Raw genomic sequence first — 27,853 nt, forward strand, 5'->3', positions numbered from 1 at the left:
AACAGTCTAATCATGGCAATAGGTACTACAGAAAATGGTATATTGTGTATAAACCTGGCCTCTCTAATCGCCTCCTTATGTGCCTGGAACATCTTGACGTTGTTCATGTTGGACTGCCAGTATTTCACATATCCCCCGTGGTCTGCTGTCAGCATCCACATATCATTGTGTGACCAAGTCATAGCCCTTACAGGGCTGTCGTGAGCCTGCAAATTCAGAAACAGAACTTCTAGCAAACACATTCCAATACTCTCTGATCCACACAAACACTGAAGTTACTAACGTTCTGACTTAACAGCTGCAATGAGGAAACGAGAACAATGATGATCTAATTACATTCAAGATGTTGGGGGGCAAAATCCCTTACTCTGTATACAGTGGTCTTCTAAACAGTAAGAGTATTTGTACTTTGTTTTCAAAGTGGTTTTATTTTTATTACAAATACTCATAGTACATTCTTGAGAACAGTTAATACAGAAGATGGAGATGGAATGAGAAGCATTGAATGAACTGCCTGCAGCCATGGCCTGACATGGGATCACAAGAAGACAGAAGACCTCTAAGGCTCCCATCACCACTCAGACCACAGACCCATGATGAACAGGGTGAAGATGTGTTCCTAAAACATGCTCCAAGACCTCAAGGAAACACAAAGAAATCTTGACAGATTACTTTACCTGCAATATTGTTTCAAAATTGAAAGTCAGTCCATTCCATAAAGTGAATTCCCCACTAGATGCACCAGTGACCAAGCGTCTCCCCTCAGGAGTCCACTGCAAAAGAAAAATTTAACTAAACTGTGCAAATTTAACATTCAAATATTTCTTCACAATTCTCCAAATAAATCATGAGCTTATTCAGGGACTCTGTGGAAATGGAAGCTACTAAATTACTTTCTAGAGCATGCAAGAAGGCAAAAATGCAAAACTGTGCCAGAGGACTTTTGTAACAACAGGACAAAGCCCACTGTAAAAACAATGAAAAACTCTAGTTGTAAAGATGAAACAGTTTACTGGCACCAGTGCATTTCTAGCACACAATATCCATACTAAACAATACTTGTGACATCATGGAAAAGTTGTTAAAAGCTGCTATGAGACTCAAAACAGCACAGAGACCAAATCTCCTTTCTTTTGAGTCACAACATATCAGGTCTCTGAAATGTAGTAGGGAAGGTAGGAATTGCACCCCAAACTCTGAGAGTAATAACTCTTGTGTACTCAGACTAAACCATTTATTTTCTTAAAGCTCTCCATAGAAAGACTGGACACAGAAGTAATCCATACACTACACATGCTATTTTTATTTAAAGATGCTTTGAATGCCATCTTGTTCAGCTAAGAATCATCTAATTTAAATTAAGACAACAAAGTACTTCCAACACTGTACTCACCCTGACAACAAACACTGGGCATTTTACTTTATTAGTAGACGTCCGAACAAATTTTGTTGTCACAGCATTCATAGGGTTGTTCAGCATTCCTATAGGAGGCACCAACTGTAACAGAAGAAAGAAAAGATTTCCTGATGACATTTAAATCAGAACCTTCAAGAAAAGAACACATTCTAAACACCCATTTTTGGAAAAGCAAGGTTATAATTTACAGGGATATTACCAGAAGTAAGTTGGTAGAAGTGTTTCAAAGCCTGCATGATTTAAAAAAACAAACATCCAGAAAAAGCATCTTCAAGAGCAGCTTTGCAACCTCGGTGCATTTTGAAAGTTCATATGCACAGAAATTAAAAGCCTGTCCAACCTTAAGGTCCCTTCATGGACATGGATTCCAACCGAGCAAAATAACATAGAGTGAAGAAAGACTTCAAAGCTTAAAGGCTTTTTGCAGATACAAAAATAACCTCAGCTGACAGGCAGAATCCTTCCAATTTTCTGGACAAATTTTACATGCACAACTTTATCAGTGAACAGGAAAACTTTACTTACATCATTGTAATACCCTGCATCGGGCTGGATCGCTCGCATATCTCGTTGGTCGCGCTGCCACACTCTGTTCTGGAAAGAAGAAAACAACTCCCAGTTCATAATAGTGTACTTCCTTGTTAAGTAAGAGAAAATAAAAAACACATGGAGATCCTCTTTGGGAAATTTTAAAGTGCACCAAGGATTTTAGAATGAACTGTGTTAAGACTTTGGCCTCAGGAAAAGGAACAAGTGGAATTTAAATTCTGTAAGAAAAGGAGTCAGGAATGTTTAAAGTGTTGATTTCAACAGATCAAAGCAACTCCAGGAAAGCAGCACTCCTAAGTAACAAGGAACATTTCTGTGGTACTCTGCTGCCCAGTGTCAAAGCTTTATATTCAGGACAAGAATTGACACCATTAGCAGCTGTGCTGATGAACTCCCCATGAAATCCACACAGCAGCACCAGCTATAAAAGGACTTTCTGCAGAGCCAGCATAAAGACAACACTTTCAAAAGGTCACAACTTAAGACAACCAAGGGATAACAGTGCCTTCAATTACTTAAATTTTGTGAGTTGTTGACCAAAACCTTTTCAAAAACACTCCTCATGAATTTAGAATTAAATCACTTAATTTGGCTTTGTGCCACAGACCATAACAATTTGGATCTGTGCACATATTGGAAACAAGTCACAATTCTAGGTAAAGCATTCCCAGCACACAGCACTACAGTTTGCTACAACTTCTTAAACCAAGAGCAAATTACACATTTTCTTGGTTCGTTTTTTTTTTTTCTAGAATTACATTAAATAAAATCAGCAGTAGTGAAGCCAGCAGATGGAGATCAGTTGTTTTGTTTTTTTTTTTTCTATGCTGTTAATGTTTTAATAAACAGAATTCTGAGGGTGCTTATTCCTGCCACAGTAAAAAGGTCCTGGACTTCAGAATTGTTTTTTAGCATAGGCCACTACGAACAGAATCTCTTTTGGGGCATTCCTAAAAGATAAAAATGTGCTTAAAATGTTTGATGTTTGAACAGATCTTAGATAATGGATTAATTATTATGAAAACCTAACTGTTAACACCTACAAGCTATAACCAAGCACTGGCCATAGCAGGTGGAATTAATTTCATCGTATTTTTGCCACTTTGCTCTTGCAGCTGTAACAATGTCAATATTTAAATTTCATTCTGTTTCTTCCAGGGTAACATCCAGTACTCACAGAGTAAATCTTGGATGAGAAAATCGTATTTGTCAAGTAATGCTATCCCATCAGGTGAGCTAAATAAGCATTGTTACATAAAAAATTTCTTCAATAAAATTTAAAGTTTTTCTCTATTTCTTAAATGTATAGAAATGATTTTCAGAGGCCACACTGCAAGCTGAAGAGCTATTTAGTAAAATGATGAGAAAATATTTCTAGTGCCCTGATTATGGAGGGGAAGGGACAATGGTTCATCTTCCATTCTGGGAAATTTCTATTTCAAAACAAAAATAAGAACAACTACATTAGTTATAATCAGTTTTTTATGAAAAGCCAGAACATTACACAAGATATTCAACTGCACGCCAACTTGGAATTTTAAGATAAAACACAAAAGTTGGTATTTACACAAAGTACACAACACTTGCAGTTTTATTGGCAATGCTCAACCTCCTTTTTATTCACAATATAGCAAATTTACAAGCATCTGTAATTTTGATTGAACATGCAGCAGTAGCTCTCCCATATTCCACACTCCTCTGTAGCATCCCATGAACTCTCCCCCCTTGCTCAACCCCCAAGCCCTCAGCCCTGGAAACATTAACTGCTCCCCATGGAGTCATCCCTCCCCAAGGGAAAAACAGCTTCCCTCATAGCTTCCCTCATGGACTTGGTGTCACAACTTCCTCTGGCCCCTCCTTCCCCTGTCACTGGCTGGGCATCCCTGGTGGCCACCCGCCTTCCCCTGGAGGCCAGGCCCCTCTGCCCAGCCCTGAGCTCCACTCTCCACCCCTTCCCCCTCTTAAGCTGCCTGCTCCACGTGGCTCATTCTCTCTTTTTCCCCGGGTTTGTCCTTCAGCGATGGTGTTACTCTGCTGCAATCAAACCTTGCAAAAGAGCCTTTCTGAGGCTGAGCCAGTTGTGATGAGTGTTGAGTGGAGGATTGACTGCGTTGCCTGAATGGTAACTCAGCCTGCTTTTCACCAAGGGACCAGGGACAGGCAGCAGCACACAGCACTCTAACACCCGCATTTTTACTCCTCTGCAGAAACCAAAAAGCACAACCCCAAATACCAGGAAGAAAAAAAAAATTCTAAACAAAATCAAAAAATCCCTTTCCTCACCTCCAAATATTTGATGACAGAAGGATTGTAGTCGATGGTCTTTCTGTTGACAGCTTTCCTCATGCGCTTGCCGTCGAAGGTGAGCTGCTGCATGGCCTGCTGCTGGGCGAAGTCGGGCCGCTTGTAGAAGAGCTGCCGCGGCGCCTGGTGCTGGAAGCGCGGCATGTGGAAGAAGCGCGGCGGGGAGCCGATCTCCGTGGCCATGGCTGCGTCCTGCGGGGGGGCTGCGGAGCACAGCACGCTTAGCACACGGCACTGCTCTACATGTCCCACACAGCGTGGCAAAAACCCCGCGTCAGCGTCTCCCTAACTCTAGGGTATCTCCCCTAACTCTAGGGTAACAGCTTCAGAAAGCACTGTTACTGCGTAAAAAGAAATTTGCTTCTTCCTCCGTGCCATGCAACAGCAACGGAGGTAAATACTTTTCGTCTCTATCAGGAGGAATTCTGTATTGAAATACATCACTATTAGGTTTGCATTGCCATCACGAAATTAAAAATGTGCAGGAAAAGAATGTTCTCAGTAAAACGGTATAAATAAATGCAAGAAATGGCAAGAACCTTCAATAGAGGGTATTTCAGATTCGATATAAAAGACAGTAAACACCACGTTAATCATGAATTAATTTCGCTATTAAAAAAGTTTTCAAATGTTGACTCAACATCTTATTCTATGACCTAAAAATAAAATTACACTTCTTTCATACAACTGCTTGTAAATGGACCACAGATCACAATTTACCTTTTAGGTATATTTTCAATTCTGTGACTGCAAAATAAATGAATCACACATTTAACAAGGTTTTGTAAATATAACTAAGACTCACTGAGAATGTTAAGAAAATGTGAGGGACAGGGAGAAAATTCCACACTCAGAATTTTTCTGACAGAGGGAAATGAGTGTAAAATCTCATTTTTCAGTCTAAGAAATCCTTAAGTGGTGAGCTCATAGCAACTCCTTCAGAGCTGAAAACCACAATACACACAGTCTTTAAAGTGTATACTAACTTCAGACCAAGCACTGACACCCGCTGAAACAATGACAGCTCAAACTACCTTTTGAACATGCTCTCCCCCACATCCTAAACTCACTTTGGAAAACATTTTAACCGAAAGAAACTAGCACTGTCATCAAGAAAAACCATAAACACCTAGAAACTCTCCTTTGCACAAAGGGTTAAATGTTTACACAGAAGCAAACTGCACGTAATAAAAAAAGGAACTAGCAGATTTCTTTTTTAAAAAGACTACATAATCTACTTGTAAATTAATGAATGTACTTTCCTACATAGCCAAATACTTGTATCCTCAATTTGAAAGAGCTGAAAAGTTGTTTCACTGCCAATTTTACAATTTTATCTTGCTTTTTTGATCCCAGTAGTTCAAAAACATTTCCCTTTTTAAGGAGCAAAATAAAGCTTAGAAATGTTAGATATATCTAAGAGACCATTTAAAGGCAGCACAGAGTTTATTTTTAAGATGTTCTTTCTAACCACTAGGAGCAGGCTGTCCTTTAAGTAGCAGGCAGTTTGCTGGCACAGAGCAGCTCTGCAAACTCGGATTTACACTCTGCTTGTCCTGCTAACAGTGTGACAGGCAGCTCTGACACCAGCAGCTCCCACACCAAACCATCACAGCACTTCTCCATTCAGGACAAACAAGTTCAAACTAAACCAGCACATCTCCATGAGACAGAAAAGCGAGACAGAAAAGGAAGGCAGGTGTAGCATCTTATTAGATCAACTTGGTAACTGGAATGAAGGGGGGAAGACAGAGAACAGCTTCAAAAAGCAAACCTTCCCCTGAAGGCTCATTTGCCTGGAAGCTGCCCCGTTCCAGCCCCATGTTTGTGTGACTGTCTGCAAACACTCCCACTCCAGAGCCCACTGAACACTCGCCTAGGAAACATTCAGATTGCCTGAAACAAGGGATCCAGACTTCCTCCCACAGGAATGACTTCAAAACCCCCAACACCATCTCAAATTCTCTTACTTGGCAGGAGAGAGCCAATTGTTGTAAAGAAGGTTCCAAGTGTTAAATATCAAAAAAGTTTTATTGTTGGGGGTTTATATAGAAAAAGAGAAAGTGGCTTCTCCAAAGGAGTTGAACAAGCTGGCATTAAACACACCAGTCCATTAAGTCTCCTAAATGTAATTATTCAATAGTCAGAGGAAAAGACCCAACAAAACCAAACAATCAAAAAAACCTACAAAAACCAACAACACACCACAAAAAGCCCCAGACATCCAGATGAAATTTCCAGTACTACTCTTTCTCAAGTCTGAAGTTTTACACTCCCTTATACCAATCAGTGCTCTAAACCAGAGAGAAAAAATTATTTTTTTCAAAACCACACATCTGCACTCTCTAATAGACAATGCAAAAATAAATGTCAAGAGCTGAGACCAAGAATGTGGCAAGGATCTATACTGGAGGCTTAAAAAAAAAAAAAAAGCTATCATTTGCAAGAAAACATTACATCCCAAAAATCCCTTTTTGGGGAAACACTGCAAAGCAGTAAGTTAATACTTTATTTTCATATTCCAGGAAAAAAATCTCCCAAAGCAATTTGCTGCATTACTATCATTGGTAAATACAGCATTAGGTGAGATATGGGTCAATTCAGATTGCAATAGTTTTAGGTGAGTGCAACCAGTGTCTAGCTTAAATGAGCATAAACAACCTTGACTTAAGGCACAATCCATACCAGCAAATAGTGGACCAAAGCCATAAAAAGGTTAATTACCCCTCTTCATGCCTACAGATCCTTCCACACTCATGATTCTGACAAGACAATAAGTGACACCACAACTACAATATGACCAAAAAAAAGAGAAGAATTTTTATTCTGTTTCTTCAACTTCTGAAGTCACTGTCTCTTATCACAAAATGCCTTCTACCTGCATTTACAAACTCTGAGAAAAGTATTGTTTATCCAGCTAGGATCATTTTCTTCTAATAATTGCTTCAAATACGATGTTTTTCCACATAATATCCTTATCACATCATATGTGCATATGACCAGTATATCATCTATGAATAGATATATAAAAAATGTGTGCACATAGACATTAGTGCATCTAATGTGAAGCTTCCAAACAAAGCAGCTTTAGAAAAAAATGGTTTTGGCACACAATTCTCACATGAAACCAGAGCATTTTTTTCCTAAGACCTCTATTTGAGTCAGAGAAATATACCCATTTAATGGTTATCAGTATCCTACTTGGTCTTTTGTTGGGACAAACCAAAGCCTCAGCAGGCTCTCCTTAAGATCTTTTTTATCAATTACAATGTCAGAATTCAGCATGTCTATTAGCTAAAGCTCCTTTTGTGTTGGCAGTGTGAGCAGATACATGCAAACAAATATCAGAGGGCACGGTGCAATTCAGTGTAGTAACACCTGATTTCCTAGTTTAAGAAAGCACCAAAATGTTCTTTATTTTAGAGTCCATCAACAGGAGTTTAAATGGAAGAAACCATATTTTTCTTAAGTCACACAATTAAAAGCAACAGCAAGATTTGTTTCCAACACGTGGCATAAGTCACATCTCATTTTATTGTTTCTGGACAGTAATGTCACCAACAACTGCTTTTTCTTCTAATTCATTACACCCTTCTCTTAATGTGAACTAAGTTTATTTCTGTGTTCCATTCTTCCACGCATCCTTATCAGTTTTCTACTTTCCATCCCCTTGAACACCCTTTTCAAAGCCTCACACATTTAGAGACATAAATGAATTTGGGGATACAGAGCCCACAGAGCAAGGCCTTCATTCCTCCCCAGTGGTGCCATAAGGATGCCAGGCCTATTAATGCCATCCAGCAATCAGAGAGATGTTACTGGAGAGCAGAATTAAAAATGAAAAAACTGAAAAATCTCACACCCAGAGCAGCATGGAGTAAAAGCAGATGGATCTGGGTGGTTTCTTTCCTTTTTAAAATGTGCAAAAGTCATATACACTAATAGTCAATTACAGAAAGTGGTTAGCACTGAATTTATGTTTTAATGAGTTAACCCAAATAAGGCTACAAAGGTAATACTGGCATTTAACACAGCAGCATTATATCTTTACCATCTTGTTTGGATATAGTTGTTCCTTTTATGTAAAAATGAACCTTGCATTAAGTTTTGACAATTGACAGATTGCAACTTCAATCATGCAACCAAAGCATTTCACACATAACTTCACTAAACCAGACAAAACAAACTAGGCTACTCAAACCAAACTAAAACCACCAAACTAAAAAGCTTGGAGAAAAAGAGTGATGACTTATATTAAATACATCACTACTTATAGGTAGCTCAATACTACAAGAAAAAAAAAATTATGTAGAATCTTGAGATATTTAATATGGTTTATGCAAAAAATAAAGCTCATTATTAATGAGATGCAGGTAACTAAAACATCCTTGCCTATTAAACAGATATTTTTAACTGAAGGCAAAGACACTTGGGTGGAATACAGTGTTATAAACTGAATATGTAAAAGAAAACTATGTTTCCAAACGGGAGCAAAGAAGGTTGTGGTGCAGAGTGCAAGCAGCAGCCACTTTCCAATCCCCACGCTGAAGCACGACAGACACTGCCTGAAATGGCCACAGCAGCAAAAGAAAAGGAGTGCTGCACATCTCCTGAGGGTACCTACAGAATTCTTCTTTAAACAAGTATTAGTTCTGCTATAAAGTACACAGACTAAAAAACCACTTTTCCAGTGTAACAGAAACAGTGAGAATGGACAGGAATTATTTGCACTGCAACAGCTCACAGGAGTTCAAAACTTTGGGAAATGCTTTGGGACACTTGGTGAAGAACACAGGACTGGAGAAGAACCACCTCAGCTTCCTGAGCCTAGGAATGAGCTAAGAACACCACAGAGCAAAGGCACCCCAGGTTTATTGCTCAGTACATCTTTCTTTCATCAGCAAAGCACTTTCACATCTACAATGTATAGATAACTGCATTCCTTTTAAAAATTATGAAGTCCTACTGTCAATAGTCATCTCTGAGAAAACATCTCTCTGCATTTTTTAATTTGTGTCTTAAGAAATCTATAAGTGCATCTGAATAAGCACACCTGTTCAGAAAAACCATCACATCAAATAGAATTTAATGTTATTCCTTTCCCTTTTTGCAGAGTATCAACACTTAGATCTGTTTGTCCTTTGGGAGAGCGTGCATGTCTGCTCTGGACACCAGCAGTGGATCCTTCCATGGCTTCCCCTTCCTAAGGAAAGCTCTTTCTTGGCCTCCTCATCCAGTCTCTTTCCTTTCCTGGGAATCCTATCTCTTCCAGCACAAAAGAATTATGTGAAAACATATATTCCAGACAAATGTGCAATTTTTTTTCCATCTTCAGCAACCATGTTTTAGAAAACAAAATATATTTTTTAAAAAATTAAAAAGAAATTATATTAAAAAAAAAGAAATAAACATGTATGTACACACATATCATTTCTCCATTACACAGAAACAGGGTCAGCCATCCTGGTAAAAGACTGAAAAGAGTGGCAGACAAGTTCTTGAAATCATAAAATTTCCAGGCAGGGGGTTACACAGGAAAAAAGAAAAAAAAAGGATTCTTCACTTTGACAAACCATTTAAATAGTCTTCCAATTATTTTAAACTATATGAGACAGACCCAAAATGATTTCCCTTTTAAACAGAAAATGAACCTGAGCAAAAGGTTTGTTTTCAATCAGGGTTTCTACATCTCCCTTGTTTCACTCACTGATAGGAATGGAGCAAGAGGGCTGCAGGAATGCTTAAAACCTGCAAAATTATCAAAAAAAATCACATTACCAAAGCCACTGTAAAACCAGCACTAGCAGCAGCAACCTTCTGCCACATTTTCCTGAATGAAAAAACTATTTTCTGCCAAAACATATTTCCAAGTCTGTCAATGAATTAATCTATCACAACAGATGAGATCTGGTTTCTGCTCCATTCAGATCCCAGCTATTTCTAAAGAAAAGATTAATCTTATATTTCCTTCACTGCACATATGGAAAATCCACTCAGAAAACACTGACAAAGACATGAAAAAAACTCCACTATGCCAAACTGCAGATGCAGTGAAAACAGATTAATCTGACCAATTCCCCAAATCACTTTGTGTTTCAATTTCCTACTGCATTGGAAAAACACAATCAGATTCACAAAACCAAACTGCCCAATGTCTGAGAATTCTACATCTTTGTGAGACAAAAAAATCAAAAATCTCAAGTAATCTTGAGTACTTTCTTATTACATGTAGGTTGTACTATTTTTATTTCAGAACAGATTTGAGACATTAAGCTGTTTCATTGGAATATAATGGTATCTTTCCCACTGATTATGAGAGAGAATTGGTGGATTAAGCAGGATTATAAAATTAGTTTAAAAACTAGACTCAATAATGAAGTACAAAGTTGCTCAACCTTTTAGTCAAAAGCAGACTTCCAACAGCAAAATAATTACGTAAGGTTCTTGACCTCTGAATATTTTAAACTATTATTCCCACTTCTGAATTATGTAAAGGCACTGCAGCATGCATTTTTGTGCATTTTTATATACACATCTCAAAAGATTTCCTACAAGGCATGCAGATGTGGGTATAGGAAGTTTAAACTTAGAACCAAAACCAATCTTACAATTTGAGAGTCCTTAATTATCTACAGGTGCTGGAGGTCCATAATACAGCAAATCAACAAAGTCAAGGCAGAAACACTGCCCTGTGTTATACAACTCTGCTATTATGCAACATCCCTGTTCTCTGCAGTGAGCACTTCTTCCCTGACCTCTACTGCTCTGCTCCCAACACACATCTGCAACCCTTCTCTATTGTATTCTATTTGTGAACCAAACTTTCCTAGAAATGGGCTTTAAATTCTGACCATCCAAATCAAGGAAAGAATTTAGCAGCTTTCCCCATTCCAGTCATTGTGTTCCAACAGAAAATGTAAAAAAAGAAAACAAAAATCTCGTTTTTCATTCAAATTGCAGAAATATACTTCAATTAATAATTGTCTAAGTCACAATAAACTACTCTGCCCAAAAGCCTCAGAGATCTATTCTTATTTGGAAATACTCCAAAGCTTTTTGTTTTAAGCACAGCCCAGAATCTCCTACACTGGCATGACCAAAAACTTAAAATGGAGCAACACTTTTTTCCCCTTTAAATTCAGTTCTGCACTTTCACAATGCCCAGATTCACCAAGAAGTTCAAACCTTTGGATTTTCAACAGAACCTGAATATACTTACATGCTGTATAGAGTGTAAAAGGGCAGAAGTGCCACATGGCAAAATGGGATTATACTGATGCAGTTTTGGATTTAAATGGTTTATTCCCTGCAGGAAAAGGAGGGCTGATATTTAATAGACAAAAAAGGCCTACAACTTTAAGTTTCACATAAAAACACAATGTTCAAGAACTTCTGAAAGAGGAGAACAAATTTACAGACAAATGGAGCTATCTAAAACCACCATGGAGAGCAGCTCCCAAGAGCCAGTCTGGAGCCCTCTGTTACAGAGAGAAGCTCCAACAGCTGAGCCTGCGTAGCTGCATGGAAGTTACACACACTTCAGCTCCTTCTTTAAACACTTCAAATTTTGGATTTCTAGTACTCAACAAAGACCCCATAATCAAATCACAAATGTTCCTTATTTTTTATGCTCGAGCTGAACCCTTGACTCATTCCAAAGCAGACATATTTACAGGAGATAATGTGCTTACATACACTATAAAACCCCTGAAAATACTTCAGTTCCCAGGACTCAGACAGCTCCTGCTTCACCTCTCTGGCTATAGTACAGAAAATTGCCTTCATGAGTGCCACAGCCTGGAACCTCTGCCTTTCTGCACCTCACAAAAGCAATTTCTGTGAGCTAAAGTTTCTTGAGCTGAACTTCAAAACAAACATGGAAGCAACCAGATTGCACCTTAGCTAGAAGACAGACAGGACTTGGTTTGCTGCCATGATTTTACTGTTACCAACTGGATACCTTGGTTTTACCTTAAAGTTTACTCAACATATTTTTTAATAGCACATTCTTCCTCCCTCTAAACTTCCCAAATACCCTTTTATTTCAACTGCTGCTTAGTATTTATCAAGAGGTGCACTGTAACCTAAACTGGCTTTTATTGGGAGTTCCTGAGATAACAATTCATCTTACCTAGCTGAACACTCACACCTTGGCTTTCACTGAAGTGATTACTGATGCTGCCTTACCTCGGAGCTGCCACTTTGTCAGGAAACAAAACTTTAGGACTGATGTTTAAAACTCATAAACATGTCACGACAGGTACTAAAAAACCTGACTTATGAAAAGTAGTTTAAAAGAAAAAGAAAAGGCCTGCCATCCTTGCTAATGCTAAAAATCAAGATACTCTTCAGCTGGTTATAATACCAAAACTTAGTGAGCAGAAGTCACAGCAGAATGTGTGAATGCTCCTCCCAGTTTCACCCAGTAAGCAGCTGCTGTTTTCTGCTCACTGACTGCAGCTCTGGGCTGTTTGTGAGCAGCCAGGCATTGTGCAGCTCATACAAACCCTCTGCCTGCCCACAAGGGCCCTGCAGGTCTCCTTGCTCATTCCCAGGAGTATAAGCAGCTGCTGTTTCCTGCTCACTGACTGCAGCTCTGGGCTGTTCTGAGAGCAGCCAGGCATTGTGCAGCTCATACAAACCCTCTGCCTGCCCACAAGGGCCCTGCAGGTCTCCTTGCTCATTCCCAGGAGTTCCTGGCGAGCCATTCCTCACATCCCCCTTGACTCAAGCACTACTGTTGGCTACATAAGGGGATAGACAGGGACAGAGGGGAGAAAGAGTGAGAAGAAACTCTCAAAAATTCTTCAGAGGACTTTATCATCAGCAGAAGGGAAAGGACTAGAAGGACTAAGGCAGTTTGTAAGGCAAGATTGAGTAGAGAAACACAGCAAATTGTCTTTGCTTCAGGAGCAACCTCCTGAAATTCTGATGATTAAGAAAACAAAGTTAATCTAATCTAGCAACAGTTTCCTTCACCTCATTCACACCGTGGAACAGAAACATACACTTTAATATATGAAACACAGTTGAGTATCTGAGACCCAAAGAGTTGCAAATTCAACGCTGACAAGACACCCAAGCCTTTTTAGTAAAATGTGGCAATTACAAAGAGTAGCAACATGTTACAAAGATTTACTTTTCACAACCCTTATCTGTTAAACTATTACCAAACATACCCAGAACTCTTGCAACATTTGCTTTTGCATAGAAGAGAAGCTGCAAATATCAACAGAATTTAGTCAATCTTCACTTCATCACCCCAGGAATTCTCACTCCCTGCGCCTCTCTCCTCCCTTTAATGTTATTCAGGTCCATCTTGTGACAAAATAATGCTGTCTCCCATTCCAGTTTCTGGGTCAAAAAGGCAGAAGAGTGTCTTAATTTTCTATAATTACACACTTGAAGTCTAGAAGGGGTAGCAGGGGGCAGGATGATAGTGCTATCATGTGTGATCATATGAAAAAATGTGCCTTTATATGGTGAAAAGTGTAAGAAGGTTAAAAAAAAGAAAAAACAAAAAAAAACCAAAAAAAACTAAAGGCAGTCTTTTTCAGCAGTTATTAACTATATTTCAAAGATCCTTTTTCTACTTCTCTCACCAAAATGAGATGTTATATCTCAGTAGAAACTCCAAGATAAAAGAGCTTTTTCTTTTGCTGCATATTTCAATGCTAAAATCCATTCACCACTGATGTCCATACCCTAACCTGCTTCCAGAGGTGGAGACTGCACCAGAGCCCTCATCTTCTGGGCACCTCAAGGTTACCTACACATCTCATGTATTCAGTGTAAGGAAGGAAGAGACTAAACAACCCTACATCCACCCTGCAGAATAAATTAGCACACACTACCCCACAATGTTTTCTTCACAATATCCAAGATGATTTTTTAAAGGGATTCTTTATTCTCTTTTCATAAAAAGATGTAGCAGATGCACACATACTTATCCAAGACAAATTTGTTAACTGCCCCAACAGCAGAATAGCTAAATTAGCAACTATGTTTACAGCAAAATATGCAAATTAATATCTACAGTTGTTATGCCTAGACTCAGCTGATGAAGAGACATCGTTAAGCAAAAGTAGTGGGATTGCAGCAAACAATTCAAACATTATTGAATCACACAAAGCTGCTAAACAAGGCTGATGAACCCTGCTAATTATCAATGCTCCCCAGTTTTTATCTTACTGTTGAAGCCAAGGAGTTTAAAACAGACAAAAAAACCCCAACAAATGTGACAAACACCTGCTAAATTAAGGGAACAGTCCAAGAAAACAGCACTTCTAAAACTATTTTGATCAAAGAAAGTTCTGACTGCAGATTATTTATGTGAAGAGCTCCAGAATTGCAGCTTCCCACTGTCTGCTTCAGTTAAGGTATGAAAGTCTAGCATATATGCAAACTATTCTTTGTGGAAGATTAATGCATAACCTCTGTTTGCTGCTGGTTAGGCTGGAAACTGTTCAATCCCATGAGGAACAAACTTAAAATAGGACAAAATAAACACTGCTGTTTATTGTAGCTTCAATCTATAAAATTACAGCTATCACTTGAGCAGTCCTATGTTTTGTCAGAAATTTCCACCTATTTTCAAACATAACCAACCTAGATATTTCTCCTATAACAAGAAACTTTCAATACTAGAACAGTTTCTGAATTGATGGGTGATGTATACACATATCATTCAACTGAAAATGAATTAGAAATGTACTTTTTAACTGGAATCACAGAGCCAGTTTGTTCCAGGAATCTGCTTTCTGATCTTCACTTGTGGATTACGAGCCATGCAATGCCTATATATGGCTATGTATACATATGTGTGTGTGTATATAGACACAAACTGCTAAAACACACTTTTAAACTTTAGTAAACAGCCTTTGCTTTTACCAATTAGTAGAGTTTAATAAAACCTTCTGTATCAATACATCTCTCAGTAAAGGGATGTCAAGCTCACACAAAGCATTTCAAGGAGAAAGGGTTCAGTGTCAGATTCTCCCTAAATACAGAAGTCTTCCATTTCCCCCTGAACTCTTTAGTAAACAGCCTTTGCTTTTACCACTTAGTAGAGTTCAATAAAACCTTCTGTATCAATACATCTCTCAGTAAAGGGAAGTCAAGCTCACACAAAGCATTTCAAGGAGAAAGGGTTCAGTGTCAGATTCTCCCTAAATACAGAAGTCTTCCATTTCCCCATGAGAACAACCATTCAGCAGAGCAGCACATCACCAGAGAGCTTCAGTTTTCAAAGCTGGAGTTCTCCAAAAGTCTAAAATCCCTTAGCATTTATTTCCTGCTTCTTATCTCCTGCCTTGAGAATATCAGCAAGTTTTCCTGTCAAAAGCAGCATTTTCATCACCAGTATTTTCATTTTACTACACAGAAAGCTTGGCAGCAGTGGCTTATATCAGTTAGTAGTCTACAAGGATACTACAAGAAATAGCTACTTCATTTATTAAGTTTAGATTTGCTAAGGAGACCAAAATATTTGCATCCATGCATAGAAAAAGATTTTAAAATACGGTTTGATGACTGATTCTAGTATGACTTTAGCTCCAAACTCTGTAATTGAGAAACAGTGCAAACATTGCAGAACACACACACTCATTCAGTCTCCTGCAATGCACTCCTCCTCCCTGCAATTCTGCACAATCCCCAACTCTTCTCGTGGTACAACCATAACATTTCACCAGTCTCTGCAAAGAGGTGCAATGGTTTGCTTACAAACCTGGCCCAAAGGAAGAAATTTTCAAAGGGAAGTGGTAATTTTTGCTGGGATGGGGCAAGGAAGACAAGGGCAGAGTGGTTGCTGCTTCTTGTGACCACACAGCCTAAGTGCAGCCATAGCTACTGAGGGAACTTCAGCACTGAATTGCTGAGCTGACCCAAATCCCAACTAAAACTGCTGAGACCAAACCCAAAGCAGCCCTGGCTTGAGCCCAAGCGTGTGCTCCCTCCCATGACCTCTCCTTCAAGCCAACACAAACATCTGAGACCACGCTGGCCATGCACCTAAAACACTGCTCACTGTTATGAGACCATTTTAGCCAAAGCCCAGAGCAGCCTGGCAGGCAGCTGACTACTGAGAATTCCAGGGAATGACTCCACTGAGCAGCAGGAAAACCAAAGGATCAGAAGCTGGGCAATGCCATGCCAGATTACTGCACAGCCCACAGCCTTCAGGCTGTAACTCCAGCCCTTCCATCAGCTGGAGCTGTGCTGCTGCTTCACCAGCTCCAAGTGCAGCTCCTGTCAAACCCCAAACTGCAGCTGAATGCTCCTCTACCCACAGTAAATAAAATATGAGTCACTGTGCTGCCAAAAGTGCACCATGAACACAAAACCATACCAAACACACTGCTAGAGACTTCTTGTTATCCAGCCTCTGGCCTCTTTCAAAAAAAAGACACATTAATATATTCTTTTATATAACGTTTCTTTTGGATTTGGGATACTGATTCAAAGGAATCTTCAAATGCTTGAACTGCAGAAACATGGATTAATTCATGCATCCCTGTGCTCATATTAAATTATATAAAACATTATTATAAAGAACTGATCTGTGCCAACAAATCCATAGTCCTAGTGACAAAACTGCTTTTGGCTCTGTCAGACTATCCTGCTGAACTTCATGGCACTCACTTTTGGGTAAGTCACAGGTGAGTGACTAAGAGCCACCTACATTCCAGGCTTTGTGACCAGATGCTTTGGATCAAACCTTGGTACTGCAGACATGACCATAATTTCAGGGATGTGATTTCAGAAGAGCTGATCTGTCAGATCAGGCCAGAGCACGCTGCCTCTCATCAGCCTCACCACCACGCCGAGCAGCCCAGGCCAGAGCCATGGCAGACACAGGGATTTGCCATCACCTCCTCTGTCCCACCTCACTGGTTCCAGAACCCTGGATGTTTAACATCCAGGCCAAAACAGAGAAGTGAGCCAGAGTAAAACAAACATCCTATTTCTGCTCACAGAAAGGGTCTCCCTGTACAGCTGCCTGCACCACTGCATTGACTTCTGAACAGCCAAAATAATATTATAATTTTAATTATTTAAATGACCTAAAATTATAGGTTAAGTAAAATTTACAACTACTCTGATAATATTTTCAAAGCTTCAAAAGTTAATAGAATTTTTTTTCAAACCAATATGCTTTATTATACTGAAGACTAATTAAATAGTACCAAAGAGCTCATATGGCATGTTATTGTTCATCACATAAAAATCAAATAACAAAGCAAACAGAAAACTGAAAGTGTTCAGATTTAACAACAGGGTATGGAAAAAATCCTATTTAGAGGAAAAATGAAGTTGAAGATAAAGTTTTAACTCTTTTACTGATGGAAAGAAATGGTACCAGGGTTACTTGATGCAATATATAAGTGAGGAAGAAATGTTTTTATTTGTGTCTAAAGAATGTGAAAAATTGCTCAGACTTTTTTTATATGTATAAGAACACTTATATGTAATAGTTTGGAACAACACAAGCTTTACAGGGTTAGACAAAAAGTGATGATCAACATTGTAGAGAGTGTTTCCTTCTGCTGGTGAGAGAAAACGTGCTGAAGCCCCAGTGAGCGCAAGTGCTGAGGACAGAAGCCCAGCTGTGGTGCAGAGGTGCAGCAGGACAGGATCACTGAGTATCCTGGTCTGCAGGATCCCCCCAGAGGCAGATGGAGCCCCTGATCACTGCACAGCCCCGGGCTGCAATCACTGAACTCCCTGCCTGGGCAGCAATCTGCCAGCAGAAGTGCCATTAGCTCACCAGAGGAAGCAGCTCTCCTGCTAAATACACACTTCCATCCCCATTCCAGGTTTCACAACTGACTGGGACACCCAGCCCCAGAGGGGAGAGCAGGTTCAACCACAAGGGACATGATGAAATGCTGAGTAGCTTTTTAAATACCAGTGAGCAAGAAGAGATTGCTGGGAAGTTCAGCACCACTTGGAAAATAGAGGACCATGGATGCTCCAAACTGGTGAAATTACTAGCAAAGCCAGTTAGCCATCAAAAACTCTACTTCTCTGCTCTTACCTTCAGATATTTTCTATGATAAGAAGAAAACACCAAGGTTATTTTAAAGTTTTAGTCTTTTGAAAGACCCTTGGCACATCCCCTCCCCAGCACCATGCTCTAACAATACTCAGTTTCAGTATTAACCAGGCCTGCATATCTGTATTTTCACTTTTGTGAATATAACAATCCAGTATGAGGAATGTAAACATGGCAAATAAAGAACAAATTCTGTCAAATTCACAAACACACTGCAGATAGCTTCTGCCTTGTTTTCACAAGTAGTTTTCTAAACTATAACCCCTAGCTGAGCAAGGCCAAAATAATTCTCATTTCCAGTGTTACTGAACCCACTCTTGAAATTCTAGATACCTGACTAGCAGATGCACAAAATGAAATATTTTGCATGAAATCATCCCAGTACAGATTTAAACTGTATTCCTTCCAGCCTAATGTCTTCTCCATGAGTGTTTTTCCACATGAGTCAGAAGACTCCTCTGCTAGGGATGGGAACAGAACAGGAGGCTTCTTCTCCCCTCCTCACAGCAAGGTGTCCCTGCTGCAGCAAAAGGAGGCATTCCTGGCACCTCTATCCCAAGCACAGTTTAGGCTTTTACTTCCTGTGCTGATAACACAAAGAAAAAACTGATGAGCAATTTCCAATTCTAACAGTGCAATATTTACTGCTCCAAGGGACCAACACTTCAGACACCAGGGAATGGCTGCCACTGCTTCCAGTGACTGACATTTAATCCAAAAGGTTTTAGCAGCTCAATCAGTAGCTACTCACACCTAACATTCTCTGCAGCTCTAAGGGTTTTTTTCTCCCCCCAATCTTTCAATACTTCATTTTTAGTATCTATATTTTCAAATCTTCTCATTAGAACTACTACAACACAACTGAACAAGATGTTAAGAATCAGATTTTTGAAACACATTTAATAATTATATAGCCTCAGAGTAAGATGATGGCAGAATGTTGCAGCACATCACTGAGAAGTAACTGTCAGTTTACTTGAAAAAGAACTCAGGAGCAGGACTGGAATCACTGCAAACTCACTGCCTCGACAGCAAACCGGCAGCAAAAGCAAAAGGGAGCCCTGGAGTGTTTTGGCACAACACTTTTTGGATACTATGAACTCTCTGACCTGCATTATTGCCTCTCTTAAAGGCAGGACAAAGCATGAGTTAAGCATAAAAGTTACAGCACTGAGTTAAGCATAAAAGAACAAAAATATGCTGCAAGAAGGATGAGGGATTACTGCCTACTTAAAAAAGAGATTCCTGAATAGTACCCACAAACTCCAAGCAAGGATACAATGATGCACAAGACCTGCACAGCACAGAACTACTTACCTATGACAACTCTGTCACACAGATGTGCTCAAGCAACTGCTAATATTGAAAAATACTGTATTTGAGACTAAAAATTTATTTACTCATAACAAAGAAGATAACAATCAGCACGAGAGAAATAACACGCACCTCTAAGGAGGCAGGAAATTTAACGAGCTCTCTCCAAGGGAAAAACGCTGAGCTATTTTATTCAGGCTGAGCTCGTCCCCTAGGTGTGCTGGCCATGCACGGGCTGATGAGTCCGGCCGGTGGAATGTGACACCACACGATCCCCAGCCCCTCCAGCAGCCAGCACAGGGGCTGCTGCACGGCTCTGTGTTACTGCACTGCAGGAACACGCTCTAGCAACAGCGGGCTTCCACAGCACTAAACGTGAGCAACAGCCCTCTCGGGATCCGTAAGAAAACCGAAAATAATAGGTGTCCATTCTTTTACCATGTTTATTAGTGCTACAGAACTAAGACCGTTCTTCACTGGCATCTGAGAAACTTAAATACTAACCGAACGCAGTATTCTGTACTATACGTCCGTGGCGTTTTCTTCTCTCCTTAAAACACAGAGGATTACCCATGTAAATAGCCACTTAAGTAAAAAATTCGAGGTATCTAACACGGCTCGTAATGGCCAGAGCTTCCCAGCCCTATGCTCAAAGCAGCCACAACCCGACCTCCACTCAGACCCAAGGCGGAGGGAAGAATAATATTAAGAAAAAAATAACATTGAAAGAAGTAGGAAAAGCCAGGCGTGAGAGACCCGGCCGAAGCCTCGGCCAGACACCTGTGCGGCGGAGGGGACCGGGGCCCCGCTGTCCGCTGCCAGGCCCGGCCCTCGAGCACACCCCGCCACGGGCCCGGCCGTGCCGCTGGGCCCTGGCTCGGCTCTCGCCGCTGCTCGGGGCCCCCCGGCCCGGGCACCCCCCGTTCCCGCCGTTCCCGCCGGCGGCCCCCGCCCTGCCCCGGCCGCGCCGCTCCCGGGCCGCGGCCTAAAGATGGCGGAGGGGCCGCGCTCCCCGGGCTGCTCCCCCGCGCCGCCCAACACCGAGCCGCACTCACCGCCCAGCCAGCCTCTCGTACCGGGACTCCGAGGCCCACCGACACCTCGCTGCCCGCCTCGTCCTGCTGGCTCCGGCAAACTCCGCCGCCGCCGCCTCACGACCCGCGGCCGCCCGCCATCTTCCCTCCGCCTCCCCCGCCAGCAGCGCACGCGCTCCACGCCAGCGCGCACGCGCACTACCTCGGGGCGCGCGGGCGGGGGCGCTGCGCCTGAAGGGCCCCGGGCGGTAACGCGCGTGCGCGCTTGGGGTGGGGCGCGCGCCGCTTCCGCGAGCCGACCCGGCCGGCGCACCAATCACAGGGCGAGAGTGCGTAGGGCTGCGCGCATGCGCGGAGTGTCTGGCGGGGCCGCTCCGCGTGTAGTGCGGGCGTGAGGGAGCCCCGAGCGTCCCTCAGAGCCGCCGGGCCGGGATCTGCCCCGGGCACTCCCGGCACCCCCGGGGCAGCTTGCCAAAAGAGGCACTGCCCGTGGCCAGGGCGGTAATTGCCTCCCGGCACAGCCGTGTTGTGCCTGCTCCGTGATGGTTCCCTCACGCTCGCCAAACGCCCAGGCGCCACAAGACACTCCGCCCGGGTGGATCCCAGAAATCCCTTTGGAATGGGTGCCCGGGGAGGCGGTGTCTGGAGGTGTTTAAGGACAGGCTGGAGGTGGCACTCAGTGCCATGGTCTGCCTGGCAGGATGGTGTTTGCTCAGAGGTTGGACTCGGTCTCACAGGTCGTTCCAACCTAATCGATTCCGTGACTCCATTCTCTGTCACCGCTACCGGGCCTCAGAACACAAGCAAAACCTACTAATCTTAAGGCTAATAATCTGTTTGTGTAGAATGGTGGGAACTCCTGAGATCGTTTACAGATCACTAGGTCTGTTACACTCCTTGGTATTCCTAAGGGTGCTTACAAAGGCCTCATCAAGTAGTAACGTGAGTGTAGAGAGGTGCAGAATGGCTTTTTTTTCCCTGAATTATTTGTGATTAAGACCTAAGAATCTGTGCGTTTAGATGAAAATGTCTTAAAGCTGCTTGAACAGAAACATTTTACAGAGCAAACCTGGTTCAGCAGGGGCAGCTGCTGGGAAGCATATGCTGTATTCAAAGAGGACACTAAGCTTTATAAAATAAAGCATTGTTACCTTGATTTTCCTTCTTCTGTTAGAATTATCCTGACCCTGGTAAAGCTGCATGTGTGGTTTATAGGCTAGAAGGAGCCACTGCCACCCCAGCTCAGACACAAATCTGTTTGAAGTACTGTGCTCCAGATGAGGTGAGCCCAAACAATTGTCACATACCAGTACAGCCTCAGCACAGCAGCAACATTACATTTCTAGTACAACCCAAAATAATATTTTATTTCTCTCCCTTTTGCAAGATCAGCGAGACTATTGCTTATCATCACAAATAGTGTCTTAACACATCTCTCTGCCTCTTCTCCCGATGTTCTTTCCTGCAAAAATTTCCCTTCTTTCAGGTGGGGTGGTGAAATTACAGGACTTGAAAGGGCTTGTTTAAGAAGTTTATCCTAAACAAATAGTGTCTTACCACATCTCTCTGCCTCTTCTCTCAATGTTCTCTCCTGCAAAATTTCCCTTCTTTCAGGTGGGGTGGTGAAATTACAGGACTTGAAAGGGCTTGTTTAAGAAGTTTATCCTACACAAAGGACGATTCCTTTCCAAAGGAATAACAAAAGCTAACAATCTGTGAATGTCCCAGCAGCTGAGCTCTGGCAGCACTGGGTGTGTGATCCCCACAGGCTGCACCAGGGGCCAGCCCTCCACTGTGCCCCCTTATTTATGGTTTGGCTCCATCTCAGTCTTAGGGCAGTCAGGAGCATAATTAAGGAGTCCATAACGTCAAAATTATTTGGTTTCTTCACTTTCTTTTTTTTTCTGTAGCAGGATACATGTTGGGTGTCTGCAATCCCTTGGCACAGAGCAGGGGAGCAGAGAGGGAGATGCTGCCCCAATGCTTTCTCACTGTGATTGTAGTAACACCTCTGATCTGCCCTAAACTGCACTGGGGTCATTACACTCTTGGAGTTCCCAGATCTCCAGGATCTATTCGTTAAAAAGCTCCTCATTAACAAAATCATAATATGTACCTAATATTTATAAAACACACAACTTTAATTTAAAATATCTTTTAATTTACACTAAACAATAATAGAAAAATATTGAAGCTGTAAAAATTCACTGTCCCGATCAAACAATAAAACAAACAAACAAAAACCAGCACAGATATTGATGCTGCTCATCACTGAGCTTTCTGAGAACCATGAACAAGTTTCCACATCCTTTAGAAGTTCCTAAAAAACACAAAATCACATCTACATTTCTGCTAAAAACCAAAAACATTGAAAATTTACAACCTGGGGAGAGGGATTAGGGAAGAAACAAATACTTGAGCCACTGGGAAAAGGCCTTTCAGATTCTTTGCTCTCACAGCTCAGGGGATCCTTGCCAACATACACGTGGAACAAACCAAAAGGACAATGCTCATCTCCAGTCTGAATGCACCTGTGGCAACACAGCACTGGAGCACCCTGCACCCACAACTCCCCTCGCTCAGCTGGGAGCTGGACTGATGCAGAGGGCTCAGAAACAGCCCAGGTCCTCAGGATTTCCTGCTCAGGTAAAGGGGCTGAGGGGTAACCTTAGTACTGGAAGCTGCGTTTAGTCTGAATGTCGTCCAGAATCTGCTGCAATTCTTCATCCTCAAACCGGCCCTCCAGGCTGCGAGGCACGAGCAATAAGGAGACATTAAAGGTTTCAGAAATGACCTCTCCCCGTGATTCATTTCAGTCAGAACTCTCTCCTGTCAGTCTCAACACACCTGTGTGACCACAGGAACCACCTGTAACATCACTGTATGAAGATGCTCTAATCCCTATGCACTACTTCTTTACATGACAAAACTCCATTCATCCCAGAACCTTCTGGTGAGTAATTTCAAAAGGTGTTTTCAAAAAAGGCAAGGCAGGTGTAAGCAGACCTCTATATGAAGTCCATGTAGCTGCATGCTCATAAACCAGTCCATTCTTGCTATGAAATTTACCATAAAATCATGGAATGGTTTGGGTTGGAAGGGACCTTGAAGATCATCTCATTCCAACCCCCTGCCATGGACAGGGACACATTGCACTAGACCAGGTTGTCCAGAGCCCCATCCAGCCTGGCCCTGGACACCTCCAGGGATCCAGGGGCAGCCACAGCTTCTCTGGGCACCCTCTGCCAGTGGCTCACTTCCCTCACAGGGATGAATTTCTCCCTGGTATCTAATTTAAATCTACTTCAGTTGAAGTCATTCCCTCATCCTGTCACTACTCTTGTAAAAAAGTCTCTTTCCATCTTTCTTGTAGGCTCTTTCCAGGTACTGGGAGACCACTATTAGGTCATCCCAAAGCCTTCCCTTTTATATAATGACAAATAAGGAAGAAACTGTAATTCAGATGAATGTTTCATTCCCTCCTCTGTCTCAGGCCATGAGGTAACCAATCAAGACACAAAGAAGCAACTGCTCTTCCGTACATTATCCACAAAACAGTTCATTTGCTCCAACAGAAAAAACTCCAAGGAGCACAAACACAGCCAGCTAAGAACCCAAATTTAAGAGCTTTACACTTGAACCAGTAAAAGCTCTCAGAAGTACACAAGGGACATGTACAAAGTGTGTTGCTGTCAGATCAACAGGCAGGGAAGAAAGACTAAGACCAAATATTTTTCCAGCAAGGGAGCTGGATTGAAGACAGAGTACCAGGGCATGGCTGGCTTTGGGTCACAGGGAAATGACAGCAACCTTTGTAGAACATGTAAGTGCTTACCTAGGAATCAGAGCTTTTGCTTCCTCGGCTGTCTCAGGACACAAGTTAGCCAAACATGCCAGTTCAAACTTATGGAGCTTCTTCTGCAGCAGTAAGCTGTAAGGGAAGACAACAATTTGATGGAATTACAAGACAGAAATATAAAGAAGCTTAAACTGAAAGAAATACTTCTCTTTTTATACACTGCTTCTGGCACTGAAGTAATTTTTTTTCAGGAGAAAAGCCTCATTATATAAATGCACAGAGGAAAAAATAAAATCCTATCTGCTAACTCCACCTCCCCTGAATTATTCTGCAAAGTCTAGAAAATCCTCCCATTTAATGCAATCAGCTGTCAGTGAAATACTGAAAACAAAGCACTTCAGAAGGCTTGACCTGGACAAAGTATAACCCTCCATAAAGAACTTCTTGCCTCGTTAGGGACCCTAAAGACTCAATTAAAGAACAAATCACTCAACACCATAAAGATGTAATTTTGTTTAAAAAAGCAGGTCTTAGAATGATAGGTGCTGCTGCTTATTTCTTGTCCCCAACAAACCTCTCCTGTTGAAAAGCAGATTGAGTTAACATTCAGGCAACACACTCAAACCTCCACTCAACACTCACTGCAACTGGCTCAGCGACAGAGGCAAGAAAGGCTCTTTTGCAAGGTTTTATTACAGCGCAGTAACACAGTAGCTGAAGGGAAACCCTGCTACAGAGAGAGGGAACCAGGTGGAGCAGGCAGCTTAAGAAAGGGAAGGGGTGGGAGGCAGAGCTCAGGGCTGGGCTCCAGGGAAAGGGGGGTGGCCACTGAGGAGACAGGAGAAGGAGAAACCAGAGGAAGCTGTGACACAAAGGTCCATTTGGGAGTGCTTTTTCCCCCAGCAGGGCTAACTCTGGTAAGTAGTTACTGATGTTTCCAGGGCTGGGGACTTGGGGATTGACCAAGGGGAGAGAGTTCATGGGACACTACACTTTTGTAAAGCAGGAGCAGCGTGAGGGATCCCATTCTGCAGGGCAGTGTTTGTCACAGCCCGACTCCGCCGCTGACCTGCGCACGCTGGCGATGGTTTCGCGGTTTTTGAAGCGGCTGAAGCGCGCGGTGTAGTTCAAGGTTTTCATGAAGACTTCTGACAGCTCCTGCTCATCCTCCGCGCTCTCGTTCTGCTGCTTGCGGTGCTCCAGCAGCATGTGCACCTCGGAGTTCAGCAGAGTTTCTGCAGTTTCAAATTCTGCGGGATGAACGAGGGAATGCCAGCATGGAAAGAGGTGTTTGAAAAGGGGAATTGCACAAGTTTTGGGTGTAATTTAGATCTGGGTAATAAAGAAGTGAAAATGTCTTTCATGGCAGTTGTGTGAGCTCTTTCACCAGTGACTGGGCAGCATTTCGTACTGAAAATGCTGACAAAAATTACACTTTGAATGACAGTCCAAGGTGTTTGTCTTTTTGACCGTATATTTTACACTTGCAGCCCTGACATTCAGATTTTTTCATATTTGTGCAGTATGTTTTCTTCACCCAGTTTTGGCAGAAGTAATGCATGACTTGATACAGAAAAAAATATCTAGAACTCTAAAATTCCACACAATTCAGAAGTGATGCCACAGTCTTCAGAAGTTTCTGAGCTCTTGAAGTAAATATGAACGCTGTTGAATGTTTTTAAAAAGGCTTCATTTACTTGAAAAGTTAATTGACCTGGCTGAAATTTTATTATCAGAAAAAAAAAATTAACCTATTTTAAAAATTCTCCCTTGCCCTTTAGCCAACTTTGAATTAATTCATCATCACCATAACCACTATAAGTATTCCAATAACAAGAGCATCTTTCAACATCACAGTATGAGCTGTTCAAAGCAACAGGGTCAGAGGCTGCATCCCAGAGTGCCTGACAGCACTCTTTTATACAAGCAGATACAGCGACTGCTAGAAAGGGCCTGGCAACTCTTATTTTGCATTGAGAAGTAAATCAGCTTGGGCTAAACTGAGATTTTAGCATTAAAAAAAACCTGAAAAAATAGTCTTTCAGAACTTTCCTGTTGTTCATAACTCAACAATGCAGCAAGGTGTCCATTTCCCCCCACCTCCTTTATTTTCAGGGTGGCTCTGAGGTGTAAAAACATTTCTAGAATTTATACCGAATTAATTTTCTGAAAAAAAATACACAGACAATAAATGTCTATAGTTACCAACTCTGTATCTGTACAGCTGGTTTCCTAACTGCAGCAGTACCATAAAAACATTTCTAGAATTTATACCAAATTAATTTTCTGAAAAAAAAAAATACACAGACAATAAATGTCTATAGTTACCAACTCTGTATCTGTACAGCTGGTTTCCTAACTGCAGCAGTACTCACAGATTTCCAGAACAGCTTAGGCTGGAAGGGACCTTACAGCCCATCCAGTTCCAGCCCTGCCGTGAGGACACCTTCCATTATCCCAGGTTGTTCCAAGCCCCGTCCAGCCTGGCCTTGGACAGTTCCAGGGATCCAGGGGCAGCCACAGCTGCTCTGGGCACCCGGTGCCAGGGTCTCAGCACCCTCACAGACAAGAACTCCTGTGTCAACAAACATCACTGGAAAAGCTTACATCAAAAACCAATAACCTTTTCACTATAACCTGACAGGACTTTTTTTTTAATGCCCAACACACACGTGGCGGCCCACCTAAAGAACCGCCAAATCCTAAAAATCATGAGATCCTTAAATATATACAAATCACTTATTATCCTGATTTTTAATACTCGGGGCTGAGTAGCTGCTGGCGGGGCGTTGAGCAGCGCTCCGCTCCAAGGAGCCGCTCGGCGAGGCTCGTACCCTACAGGCGGCCGCTGCCGGCCTCCAACCACCCCCCGAGCCCGGGCTCCTCGCCGCCCCGCTCGCACCTTTGGGGAAGACGAGCTGCGAGGCGTCCTCCTCCACGTCTGCCGTCCGCGGGTCGCTACCGCCCGCCGCCATCACCGGAAAGCCACGGCGGAAAGGGCGGCCCCGCCTCACGGGAGGGCGGGCGGCTCTCCGGCCGGGGGCGGGAACGGGAACGGCTCTGCCCGAGTGGGGGCTGAGGGCTCTGCCCCGGTGAGGGCTCTGCCCGGGTGAGGGCTGAGGGCTCTGTCCCGGTAAGGGCTCTGCCCGGGTGAGGGCTCTGCCCCGGTGAGGGCTGAGGGCTCTGCCCCGGTGACGGCTCTGCCACGGGTGAGGGCTGAGGGCTCTGCCCAGGTGAGGGCTCTGCCCCGGGTGAGGGACGCGAACGGCTCTGCCCGGCTGAGGGCTCTGCCCCGGTGAGGGGCGAGAACAGCTCCGCCCCGGCTGCGGGCTCTGCCCAGGTGAGGGCCTGAGGGCTCTGTCCCGGTAAGGGCTCTGCCC

At 42.4% G+C, this 27,853-nt stretch overlaps 2 protein-coding genes across 9 annotated transcripts in view; both read right to left on the reverse strand.

The window, feature by feature from the left end:
• The window catches only part of WDR33 (WD repeat domain 33), a 68,826-nt gene extending 47,957 nt beyond the window's left edge, over positions 1-20,869 (reverse strand). For 2 of the 4 annotated variants that reach the window (XM_039727994.1, XM_039727997.1), the window contains exons 1-6: positions 20,696-20,868; positions 4,250-4,473; positions 1,943-2,011; positions 1,394-1,498; positions 678-773; positions 55-206 (exon numbers count right to left, since the gene is read on the reverse strand). In XM_039727994.1, coding sequence (XP_039583928.1) covers positions 55-206; positions 678-773; positions 1,394-1,498; positions 1,943-2,011; positions 4,250-4,453 — 626 coding nt within the window. In that variant the 5' untranslated portion in view covers positions 4,454-4,473; positions 20,696-20,868. Of the gene's footprint in view, positions 1-54; positions 207-677; positions 774-1,393; positions 1,499-1,942; positions 2,012-4,249; positions 4,474-20,695 lie in introns of all 4 variants that reach the window. The other 2 variants (XM_039727995.1, XM_039727998.1) reach the window with 2 other exon arrangements.
• A 1,944-nt stretch (positions 20,870-22,813) lies between these two features.
• Positions 22,814-27,475, reverse strand: POLR2D (RNA polymerase II subunit D). Of its 5 annotated transcripts, XR_005629691.1 has the most exons (6): positions 27,376-27,475; positions 25,543-25,723; positions 24,510-24,605; positions 23,342-23,421; positions 23,090-23,205; positions 22,814-22,994 (listed from the first exon to the last, which is right to left on the reverse strand). XR_005629691.1 is itself a non-coding variant. In XM_039728050.1 (5 exons), exons 1-4 carry the CDS (start codon positions 27,446-27,448, stop codon positions 23,343-23,345), a joined length of 429 nt encoding a protein of 142 aa, XP_039583984.1. In that variant the 5' UTR covers positions 27,449-27,475; the 3' UTR covers positions 22,814-23,205; position 23,342. The 5 variants fall into 5 exon arrangements, 3 of the variants coding, with proteins under 3 accessions (XP_039583984.1, XP_039583983.1, XP_039583985.1); XR_005629690.1 differs by having other exon boundaries at positions 23,090-23,421; XM_039728050.1 differs by having other exon boundaries at positions 22,814-23,205.
• Between the last annotated feature and the right edge of the window lie 378 nt (positions 27,476-27,853).

This window comes from Passer montanus, unplaced genomic scaffold (assembly GCF_014805655.1).
Source record: "Passer montanus isolate IOZ18808 unplaced genomic scaffold, ASM1480565v1 scaffold63, whole genome shotgun sequence".
In the NCBI taxonomy this organism is placed as follows: domain Eukaryota; kingdom Metazoa; phylum Chordata; class Aves; order Passeriformes; family Passeridae; genus Passer; species Passer montanus.

Bases quoted from the DNA above. Each gene is read 5' to 3' on its own strand.
- POLR2D (XM_039728050.1), bottom strand. From the start codon at position 27,448: ATGGCGGCGGGCGGTAGCGACCCGCGGACGGCAGACGTGGAGGAGGAC. The intron at 24,606-25,542 runs GTCAGCGGCGGA...CTTCCCTTACAG, and splicing joins ACCATCGCCAGCGTGCGCAG to CTTACTGCTGCAGAAGAAGC. The intron at 23,422-24,509 runs GTAAGCACTTAC...CGTGCCTCGCAG, and splicing joins GCAAAAGCTCTGATTCCTAG to CCTGGAGGGCCGGTTTGAGG.